The sequence below is a fragment of the Ylistrum balloti genome, unplaced genomic scaffold, assembly GCF_031769215.1.
Source record: "Ylistrum balloti isolate Yb309-2 unplaced genomic scaffold, AGI_CSIRO_Ybal_v1 Utg369564, whole genome shotgun sequence".
Taxonomy (NCBI): domain Eukaryota; kingdom Metazoa; phylum Mollusca; class Bivalvia; order Pectinida; family Pectinidae; genus Ylistrum; species Ylistrum balloti.
In genome coordinates this window covers 542010-554438 of record NW_026781863.1, presented here as the reverse complement: position 1 = coordinate 554438, position 12429 = coordinate 542010, and the positions used below count along the sequence as shown (strand labels likewise).

Below are 12429 nucleotides of genomic sequence, written 5' to 3'. Positions count from 1 at the left end.
TTTGGGTGATTTGTTTTGTCATCGTTCTCTTTACAGCATTTCTTTATATCCCTGAAGGACGTAGATTTACACTGTTATAGAAACTGTTGTTAATTCATTGTCAAATGTGATAAAGATTATTGTACAAATGCAAATTACATTTACGGCGTGAAATGGGTATTTATTTAATTCAGAACTTTTGTGTTGATAAGTGCCCTAGAATTACATTTCTCTATTCAGTCCTATCTGTCCGTGGTCTATACGATAATATTTCCAGCTTGGTGTGACTTTTTATCCTTAGTGTGAGGAGACTGGTATTTCACCTGTTTTTAGTGGGCTGCTTTGTTGGAGTGATATATAGACCCTTAAAAAATATTCCACGTTTTGCTTTGTGATTTTTACCTCCAGTATTGATTTCACCTAGTGCTTGATCAGTATATAAATAAACATAAGACGTTGGACCAGGAATTTACCATGTATACAGATATGATCATTGATGATAGAAGAGAAAATTTTAATGATTTCAGAAAATTATTTTTCATTACATTCATTACACAAACCATTCAAAAGAATTACATCATTTCCAGTACCTCCATTTGATCACCTCACAACCTTGGAGAACACATACATGATGTCTGTGATTGTACTGAAAGTGAAATAATGTGTGATTTACCAAATATGGCTTTATAATGAGGTTAGGATTAGATAACACTTGACCAATTAAAGGGACATCTGGCAAAGTTCAAAGGTCAATAACAACATATGTCCAGTCTCTGAGAGCAGGTGTTCACTTTTTTATCTCTATTTACTGTATCATAGATGGATGGAGTGTGTTTTCTATGTTTAAATAAGAGAGATTTGATCTTGTTTGACCCCTCACAGATGGATGGAGTGTGTTTTCTATGTTTAAATAAGATAGATTTGATCTTGTTTGACCTCTGAACCAAGCAATTGTATTTTGAATTTGATCATTATAATGAGTTTTTGAACTAAACATGCTTCTATGTATATAAGTTATATACATAGGTATTGGGCACAAGTTTTCTTAGTTATATCAAGCCCTTATCTAAATATGAAATTACAGGATTGAACAGTCTGGAGGGAAAAAATACCATTTCAAGGTCTATAAGTTATTGAAGTATGCAGAGGTGGAGATTTAATAAATAACTTATTATTATTATTAAATATTTGGTTTGTAACCACACAAAAATCTGGGTCATTTTTAGTCTGGGTCCCCAAGTAATAGCTGGTGGCTACCCTACTAAACAACATGCAGAAGGCCAACCACTTACTATTCAGTGTACTTAGGGTTAAGTGTCTTCTCTGAAGACACACAACACCAGGTGGAGGCCAACCACTTACTATTCAGTGTACTTAGGGTTAAGTGTCTTCTCTGAAGACACACAACACCAGGTGGAGGCCAACCACATACTATTCAGTGTACTTAGGGTTATGCGTCTTCTCTAAAGACACACAACACCAGGTGGAGGCCAACCACTTACTATTCAGTGTACTTAGGGCTAAGTGTCTTCCCTAAAGACACAACACCAGGTGGCAGCCAACCACTTACTATCCAGTGTACTTAGGGTCAAGCGTCTTCTCTAAAGACACACAACACTATATGATCTGTTTCTGAAACTCCCAGTATGGAAGCATCTAACCACAAACCTCAGAACTTTACCTACTGTTGTAAAGTATAATGCTCTTCTGAAGGAAATATTGTGGCCTGTGAATGAGAATATCTATACTTATATCCTATTCAATATTCAGTGTATGCTTGAATTATGATTATCTGACTGAATGGTGATGAATGTAAAGTATTGGTTCCATATATTGAATAGCAAGAAGATCATTCTATTGACAGTGCAGTTTCACTCACTTTCTATAAAAAATATGAAAAATTACATAAATCAATGAATACTCCACAACTTAAATCTTTTGATTCCTAATTGATTCTTAATTAATTCCTAATTCCTAATTGATTCATAATTGATTGTTTTCTGTGATAAATAATTAAAAATTAAAGTGAACTTCAGGACCACGAGAGCTGGACGTTCTGTCATTACTAAATAGTTCTTTACACCAAGCCACTAGTCAAGGCAATATTATCTAAAATGTGCCATGTTTTAAACATGTTTCATAAGGAGGAAGTTAAACACATAATAAGGTTTCTAGCGCGATTAAGTTTTTGTCAAGAAGAGTTAAACTGTACTGTCAGTAAGATAAGTTTGATCATATTTTGACTTTATATTGTATAGTGTTTGAGTTTACAGTGAAACTTGTCTTCCTTCATCTCTTCTTGTATGAACCCAGAGTTCTACAAATGTCTTATCACACTCCTGAATATTATGGTATTATGTACATTCTCACCCCTGGGTTTTCTGACACCCTGTCTTATCTGAGCCCTTACCATTATGACATCCTGTCTAATTTGACCCCTGAGTTTAATGATATCCTGTCTAATCTGACACACACATATTCTGACATCCCGTCTAATCTAACCCCTGAGCATTCTGACATCCTGTCTAATCTGATCCAGTAGCACTCTGAAGTCCTGTCTAATCTTGTCTCAAGTATTCCAAAGTCATGTCTGTTCTGACACCTTACTATCCTGACATCCTGTCTAATCTGACCCCTTAGTTTTCTGACATCCTGTCCAATGTGGCACCTTAATATTTTGACATCCTGTCTAATCTGACCCCGTCGTATTCTGACATCCTGTCCAATGTGGCACCTTAATATTCTGACATCCTGTCAGCTTTTTTTATGTCATAGACAGGTTTCACTGGTGACACTTTGAATACTTCATAAAATATTTACATTATCAATCACTTGAAGACATTGTAGACCAGTTATCATCAAAGTATAAAACATGGAGTAATCTGTCAATAAAATATTTTCTTTAATGTCATTAATATCTGCTATAAATGATCTGTGTTTTGTGTAATTCAAAATGACTGGTCATCAATGGCTTTATTATACCATAGGTTGTGGTGCTGCTCCATATTACAGTACAAATCTAGATCATTATATTACAGTATTTTATACACAGTCTGAAAACTATCTCTGATTCTTACAGATAGCTAGAAAGTATGCTGGTGATTTATAACTGTGCTACATTGACAGCTGTTGTCTGATGAATATACACTTCTTATATTAAAATAAAAATATAAATGATTATTGTATTTTAAAAAAAATACCAGGACAGATGATCATATTTGATAAATAGACACATTTTTTTAAATGTTGTTTAAACTGTATAGATACATTTTACTGACAGTAGTGGAGAAAAACAATGTTAAAATCTTGGTTGACTTGATTTCAAAATCCTGAGCCTAATTATAATGGTCAGTGTAATCAAATTTGTGTATGATCAAAAAGTTTTAAAATCAGATTTTAGTATGACTTTCTGTTGTGTACATTTGCTTTGTGAGAGAAAGACTGAGTGAACAATAAGTATCAATTATTATAAATTTTCCAATCTAACAAGAGTTATTTCCCTTTATTTCTCTTGCCACTCATACTTTCTGCCTAGGGTAAACACAGACTAAAAATATCCCTACTAGACCATTCTGGGTCACATGACTTTCTCTAATCGACAAGTCTCTCAAATTCTAAAGATATATTAATATGCACACATAGTGATATCTAGTTTGACACAGCTGCACTGACAGGAAACTGTCACCATGTGTATTACATGTAGAATCTGCCCTTACACCTGGAAGGTACGATTAAGTGCTCACTATCAGAGAACTTTGCACTCTCTGTGGTGTTAAGATTTTAGCTTCTTAACACAGGGAATATAAAATCTTCTCTCACACATTAAATTAGTCTAGTAAAAAGACAAACAGTAATGGTTCTGCTATGAAATCATATTCAAATTAAGTTTGTAACATTACATTTAACAGTTCTCACATTGAATCTGTAGCTGTTCAATTTGAGAGATAAATTTGAAAGGGGAGACAACTTTGTTTAGGGACTGTGAATATGAACATTTTATACATATATTCAAAATGTCATAATAGAAATACTGTTTAGAATTATGAAAAATATGAAAGATAGTTGGTAGTTTTTATGTCATGTATAAAGAACAGTTATAATTACCTTCCCATTTCTTAATATTTCTTTGATGTAATTTATTAACTTTTTTTTTGTATATAAGTATATATTATAAGACACAGCAATGTTTATGTTGATTTTATAGAAGATCCAAAATGAAATGAAAAAATGAACCTAATTTGTTACAGGTGGGAGCTACCTACAGTCGGATGGACACAGATGAGGATGGACAGTGGTCACAGGGACTGATATCAGCTGTAAGTATTGATACCAGACTCTAATCCAGGATTCCAGAAGAAAGTGTTCGATCTTTTTTGTATGGTGATGTTGATATAACCATTCCTTCCATGTGTAGGGAACAAATGTCTTCGATATCTCGTATGTGACATTAATGAACACAGATAAAACTTCAGCCAGGAATTGTTGTCTTTGTATACTACTAAGGGGAAAAGATAAACAGGATTGTTGTCTTTGTATACTACTAAGGGGGAAAAGATAAACAGGATTGTTGTCTTTGTATACTACTAAGGGGGAAAGATAAACAGGATTGTTGTCTTTGTATACTACTAGGGGGAAAAGATAAACAGGATTGTTGTCTTTGTATACTACTAAGGGGGAAAAGATAAACAGGATTGCTGTCTTTGTATACTACTAGGGGGAAAAGATAAATAGGATTGTTGTCTTTGTATACTACTAGGGGGAGAAGATAAACAGGATTGTTGTCTTTGTATACTACTAAGGGGGAAAAGATAAACAGGATTGCTGTCTTTGTATACTACTAGGGGGAAAAGATAAACAGGATTGTTGTCTTTGTATACTACTAAGGGGGAAAAGATAAACAGGATTGTTGCCTTTGTATACTACTAAGGGGGAAAAGATAAACAGGATTGTTGCCTTTGTATACTACTAGGGGGAAAAATAAACAGGATTGTTGTCTTTGTATACTACTAGGGGGAAAAGATAAACAGGATTGTTGCCTTTGTATACTACTAGGGGGAAAAGATAAACAGGATTGTTGCCTTTGTATACTACTAAGGGGAAAAGATAAACAGGATTGTTGCCTTAATCTCCAGACTTGCAATATTATCCTTAGAATTAGTTGTCTGAAAATCTGAGATTTTGTATGTAAGATAGATTCTTATTGAAATATATCCATTAGGCATTCAGGCAATCGATTAATAACTTAGTAAAAGTTCAGTTTAATGAAAATTGTAATCTTATTTCCCTTAAAGTTTAAACAGTTTTTAAATTCTTCAATCTCATTATGTATTTCAGGCCCGACTTGTTGCTACGGCAACCCACAGTTTGTGTGAATCAGCCAATGCCATGGTTCAGGGAAATGCCACAGAAGAGAGACTCATCGCATCATCCAAGGAGGTCGCAGGGTCAACAGCAGCACTACTGGTGGCCTGTAAGGTCAAGGCTGATCCTGGCTCTGTTGCCATGCAACGGTTACAGGTAAGAGAGATGTACCTGGAGTTACAGGAATGAAGTGTTTGTTTCATCCCTTTGAGCAGGTTCGGTTCCTCTCTAACCTAAATTTTTTCAATCAGATGATATTTCAACTGACATATATACAAATCATTCATTAGGAAATTTTATTAACCTAACCACCTCGCATAACAGTTTAGCTCATTTCGTGAAATAAAGATTTCTTTTCTGTACAAACAACATGAAAACATCTATACCTATGTCATGCACACATACTCCCAACTTCAAACTACGTTTTGTGGACACAAAATAAAGTGCAAATTACACAAGTTCTTAAGGTCCCAAACAGCCTCCCTGTAGTATTTTAGAATGATTGAACAACAACGACCCAAAGTATAATCAGTTTCATTGTTTCAGGCGGCTGGTAATGCAGTGAAACGGGCCACAGATGCATTAGTCAAGCAGGCCCAACAGTCGAAGGATGCAGAGGAAGGAACCCAGCTGACTATTAACAAGAGAATGGTGGGGGGTATCGCACAGGTGAGTAAAGCTCAGTGATCAGTGGGGAAACGTATAGAAAATTGATTGAATAAAGCAAACAATTCAGATGGATAATAGGACAGGTAAATTCAGTCGTCATGGAAACCAAAATTTCCTCTGTAAATTAAATGAAAAAAAAAATCACTCGTAATACTTACGGAAGTAGAAAGTTGTAAAGAAATTTAACTATTGACACGTAGAAGTTATCACTGATTTATAGCTTCAAGTAATTTGTCATTTCAAAAGTAATTTGTCATTCCAAAAACCAATTGTTATGATGTAAATTCTGGACTTTCTGTCAAAGATAAATTTTCATCAAATCATTATTTATGTTTCTTGGTGAAAAAGATTGGTAAATTAATCTTTTGTGTCAATAATTTCTAATTTCAGGAACTTCAAGCTCAAGAAGAGATTCTCAGAAAAGAAAAAGAATTACAAATGGCCAGGCAGAAGCTAGCTGGTATAAGGAAAGCCAAGTACAAAGACAGACCAGACGAATACGACTCGTCGTCTTCATTTTAACACATTAGATAGGACAATCTTTACATGTATTGGAATTTGTATCGGAAAGGAATTACGCAACAGAAAAAAACTGAGTGATTCAAACTGTTGAAAAGATGTTTGAATATTTAATATATACCAACAGGTAAACATGTGATAAGGATGAGGAAGGATATAAAAACCGGAGAGAAGAAATCTTAGGGTCAGAGACATTATATCAGGATATAGTGTAAAAAGGAAGAAAGATGGAAAAATTCTTTTGACAAAGAATCTGGATGATTTGAACGAACATATTTTTGCAAGTTAAAAGTTTTTATGGGAAAACATAACAATGTCACCAACGTTTGTAATACTAATTTGTGAAACTATGGCTTAATCTTTTATAGTGTAATTTTAGTGTTTTTCACTTGATTTTGGTTTTTCTCACAAAATAGTGCTGCAAAAAATAAAAGGCTTATTATAATATTATAATTATAATAAGTCGACGTGTGGTAAGATGTGTTATTGTGATATTCAATCATTAGATATATATGGCACTTCACAGATATCATTATAGACTAAAAGATATTAAGAAAAGAATCCCTGTGTTTACTTCAGTTTAATAATATGGTATTTATCTTGGATAAATATATTGGACAAAGTCATGATAAAGTTACACAATGGATAAGACACACGAGGAGGATAATTCTTCTGAATAAATCCTTGATAACAGTTTACATTTTTTATGAATAAATTTAGTTGGAATTTTGTATGCATCTGAGACTGTGCTTAACAAAGAACTGCTGGAGGAATGCAAATATACTGAATGTGCCTAAAAAGTCTTGTGATGTTTTTTTTATATCCAATGTGACTGAAGTGTTTTTGTTTGATGTTGCTGGCCCAAGTTATCTTTTTGTATAGAGGACTTCAGTATCGAAGGAAAAGCAAGAAGAAGACTGCTTGGATATGTCACAACAATTTTGATTGGTTTAGAAGACCTATTGTGGTGTATTTAACCAATCAAAAGACTCCATAGGAAATTTTTGTAGAAAGTCATTTTTATTCCGTCATACTTAATAGATCAGAAATGTTTAAAGAAAATGGAGTATTAATTTTACTATATCACATAGTCATATTATTCCAATATAAATCAGTACCAAAATGTAATCAAAACACGTATATACAATATTCTTTTCCAGTTTTATTCAGGAAGACATGTACTACCTGTCATTTTATTTTTGATTCTATTTAGATTGAGACCAATAATGATCATACTATTTGATAAATTAAACAAACTGTTATGCTACATTATATGCTGTATTTTGATCTCTAAACAACATTTAGGATTATTTCCCTTTGTTTCATATGAATTACTTATTCATTACATTTTTATAACATTTTTATTTCTGAAAACTTATGTAGAAAGGCTAAGTACTAAAACAGTTGTAGAAAGGCTAAGTATTAAAACAGTTGACCTTAAAACTTGACAACATCTGGAGAAGAAAGTTACTGGTAGAAGTAAAATTTTGTGAGAAAACAAAACCTGGGTTTATATTGTTTCACAAAATTGAAACTGTTTGTTCGTTATGAGGAAGTGATTGTATTAAAACACTTGATCTATTATGTTATATAGACAGTTTGTTGTATATGTAGTTCTGAATTTTTATTTTATCATTTTTTATGAAAGTTCTTTTCTGTTTCCAGAGTAAAAACAAAATAATGTTATATTGTAGTGACTAACACAATGTGTTGACACTGGTCCATATTTTTATGACAAATTTTCTTGAACATGTAATTGATATACCTGTGTGTAGAAACTTTCAAACAATGTATTGATGTTTTCCTGTCGCAATTGATAACGTTTTATAGAAAGATTTCTCAATGTTGCTTTGTTGGCTTCACATTTGAATTGAAAAAAAAATAAAAAGCAAGCCTTGCTTGTATTAGAATCAGTGAACACTGTTACACCAAGGAGAAACTCATTTGTCCTATTTATCCTAAAATAAAACCTACACACCTGTTGTTCCATAAATAGAGATACTGGAAATGATTTGCTGTGAGATATATCTCACCTTGACTAACGAGTTTCGTGTGTTGTAAATACAGGTATGTATAGATGTGTATACATATGTATTTGTATATATGAGGACTGTTTTACTTGAGGCTTATTCTGTATAAATACATTGTGATAGGAAACCAAGTATTGGCCATATGTGTGGTATTTTTGTACTTGTTAACGAGCTTTAAATTACACTATGGAACTGTGCAGCTTCATGTATTTGTTACCGTGTTCTGGGCAACCATCACCATGAGTTATCTTTCACCCTTCTGTCATTAGGGTAAAAATATGAGGTGGACTTCAGCTTATAAGTCAAGTAGTTTAGGGCTAGTTTAAATCTAAAAGGGTGACAAAAAACAGGATTGGGCAAATGATTACCCTCATTTTTTCTTCAAGAATGTACTAAATCCTTTGGGGTTGGATTGTTTTAAAATTCAAATTTCTTTGCTATTCTTTACCGTTTTTTTTTTTCAGTTACATCATTGGAAATGTAATTGATTTATTCTTGGACAAGAATACATGCTTGAATAAAGAGTGTATTTTTTTCATGACCAACTTTTTTTTCAGTTCAAATTAATTTAAGATATTTTAACTGAAGACATTCTGATTGAGGGAGTCTGTAGCTTTCATTAGTGTGTAGTTCATTGTTAATTTCTTAACAAAATCCTGAAAACCTTTTTTTCTTTAAATAGATAGGCTATCTGTAGTTAATACAATTGTTTATAGAGACCGTGATTTGGTGTTACTGAAAAGTCCTGTATGATTTCTGTATTCTTGAAAGTTATATACAAACACTGTACATGTTTGTTACTATTACAACAGCTCTGTATGTATTTGTGAACTATTCTATACTGGAAGTATTTTTTTCACTCTTAGACACCTGCTGAAGGTTCAGAATTTCTCTCTGTTTTTCCCTGGACATTGTTACACTATCAATTTTAAAATCTACGAGAATGAATGAATCACCATAGACATATTCTTTAAGATTTGTGTTGGATAAAATAAAATTTCAGAATCTATTTACAAATTATTAAAACTCACAGTAAAAGTTGACTAATTGTAAAGTTTATTGTTTTGCCATGGAATTCTATGTGGAATATATAAATGAACACATTTATATTTTATAATTTGAAAGTCATCCGCGGTACCTTGGATATTTCTTCAAATGATTTCATGGAGAAAACTGTCTAGGTTTTCTGGCTGGTGTTTAAATCATGTTTATCAATAACTTTGGAATTATCCTAAGGGAGATAACTAAATTGTAAGTCACTTTGTTCATCAGATCACGAGAGAATCAGAATCATACGCAGAAGCTATTTGTATGTCATTCTACAAACATCAGATGTTGAATTGGAAGTGCTTTTTGTGGTTTTTCTTGTTGAAATATTTTCAAGTGATTTCAAGTGTATTTTTTGTACTTGATTTAGACTTATATAGCTAAGTATTTATCTTTTTATTTATATACAGATAATGAAAATATGTATATCCTCCCAGATAATGCCCCATCAGATCTGTTGTATATATAACATTTTTACCCTCATTTCCCGTTTGTCTTGTGTAAGGAGTTTTGATTGGTCTAGTAATGATTTCTCAACCAATAAAACATTTTGTTACAAGCTCATGGAGTTGAATTCCTTGGAATTTGAAACAGAACATTTGATTGGTTGATAACTTTTATTTCTACCAACCAGACATTTTGTAATAGATTAATGATAGGAAGATGGGCTTTATTGAAGATTAGTATACTATGATTGTCCATTGTACAATCGTGACAGTTAAGTCTGTACGAATAATTTGCATATCATGAATATTAAATTTGCTTCAAATATTATCTAAAAGATATTATGTTGAAAAAATGATTAAGTAAATTAATCTATTTAAACAAAGTTGTTTTGTTGTCTTTTGAACCTAATCTGTACATTACATTACATCCTTTGATGTGTTATTTCAATGTGCTACATTATATATGATTACCGGTATTATAAAACCATGACATGTTAAGTTTTATGTCTCTTGAGACAAAGGAAAAGTCTACCTTGTAACGGTTTCTCTACCTACAGAAAGTAAAGGGTGTTATTTATGTCCTTGTCATCCCGTTCATAACTAGGGACATTTAGATACAGGGTCTCCTTATAGCTGATGGCTACCTCAGATATCGTGGAGATGTTGATTGTGAAGATGAAAGTGATACAAGACATGGCTGTACAGACGGATGGAAGATGAAAGTGATATAAGACATAGCTGTACAGACAGATGGAAGATGAAAGTGATATAAGACATGGCTGTACAGACAGATGGAAGGTGAAAGTGATACAAGACATGGCTGTACAGACGGATGGAAGATGAAAGTGATATAAGACAGGGCTGTACAGACAGATGGAAGATGAAAATGATATAAAACATTGTTGTACAGACAGACAGAAGCAACTCCTCCGATCTCCTATCAGTGTCATTATTAATAAACACAGTTTTAATGTTACAGATAAAAAGAAACTTAAGCCTATCAAGAACTTCACAGAGGGCTGTGGTGTGTAGCTTGTTGGATAAAACTTGGGATGTTAAGCTTTGAAGAGTTAACAAGATCCTACAAAAGGATTTTGGTACACAGGCACATTCACATGTATGTATATACAGTGTATATATTTCAAGCAGAAAATCATTAAATTCATATCATGTTTATGAAAGAATATAAAGGTAGTAAATATTCAATGTAAATGACACCAGGTAATTCCTGACAGTAACTTTAGATTTCTTCAAAGTAACTGGCAAATTAGCAAAGGGCCATAACTCTTTATATGGAGGTCTCAAGACCAAATTTCTGTAAGTGGTACTGAGCAGTGGTAACCAGTTAAAATTACTGCTACTTTCATAGATTAACAGACCAGTTGAGTAACATTGACCTACTTTCATTGACATTGATCCACTTTAGTAATGACTGCTATTGACTAAATCTATTTTCAGTAATATTGGCCTACTTTAAGTGACATTTACCTACTTATATTACAATGACCTACTCAAGTGTTAATGACCTAAATAAGGAAACAATGAGGCAGAAACTTTGCCCTTCTGTACAGGCTTAAACAAGGAACAAAAAGCTTGGAAGGAATTCCTGTATCAAGTGACATTTTTACCTTTCAGTATGGCCAGCAACTGCGAGAAGATACTTCGGCATCAAGTAAACAAGAAACCTTGAACTAAACAATCCAAACATTAAAAACACCTATCACTACCATGTGAACTGATTCCTAACACATATTCATATATCACATTAACTGTTTTGTGACATAAATAAATGATTTGATAAACATCGAGTGAGATTGAAACAAAAAATTAATTGTGAACTAGAAAAAAAATTTTCTATGAAACTGTTCAGATCAGAGAAAAGATAAATAATTTTTTCTAAGAATCAGTTTCAGGTCAGAGAGTAAACAGATTATGTAAGAAATGTTCATGTTACCGATATTGTCATAATGATAATGTTCATATCACACTGGGTTGCTGTTAATATTGTCAAGTATGAATTTCAAACAATTCTTCTAATTATTGCAAGCAGTCATATTTATACACTTCAACTTTTAGATGAAGTTCACAAAGATACACTTGTGGCAAATTTCTGGCAACAATTATCACAAATACAGAGGAATCCACTTCATATCATGTTCCATTTGTCAGAGGAAAACGTGATAATAAGTGGAACATGACATTAATGGTCGACACATTTTTTTTTCTAACCCTGAAATTGATAATCTGAACCTCCAAACTGACCTGTTTCTTACAGAAATTGTTTGAGGAACTAAATACGTAGTTATTTTCCATAACTTTTTTTGGTTCATTCACTAACCTGCTATCTTACATCACAGTGAAAGATCATGTCATATTTA

At 32.7% G+C, this 12429-nt stretch overlaps 1 protein-coding gene across 5 annotated transcripts in view; it reads left to right on the top strand.

Annotated features, from left to right (window-relative positions):
- LOC132553731 (talin-1-like) overlaps nt 1-10434 on the top strand; it is a 119971-nt gene extending 109537 nt beyond the window's left edge. For all 5 annotated transcript variants that reach the window (XM_060218257.1, XM_060218392.1, XM_060218181.1 and 2 more), the window contains 4 exons: nt 4227-4295; nt 5314-5496; nt 5887-6009; nt 6400-10434. In XM_060218257.1, coding sequence (XP_060074240.1) covers nt 4227-4295; nt 5314-5496; nt 5887-6009; nt 6400-6531 — 507 coding nt within the window. In that variant the 3' untranslated portion in view covers nt 6532-10434. The remainder of the gene's footprint in view (nt 1-4226; nt 4296-5313; nt 5497-5886; nt 6010-6399) is intronic.
- The last annotated feature ends 1995 nt before the right edge of the window (nt 10435-12429 follow it).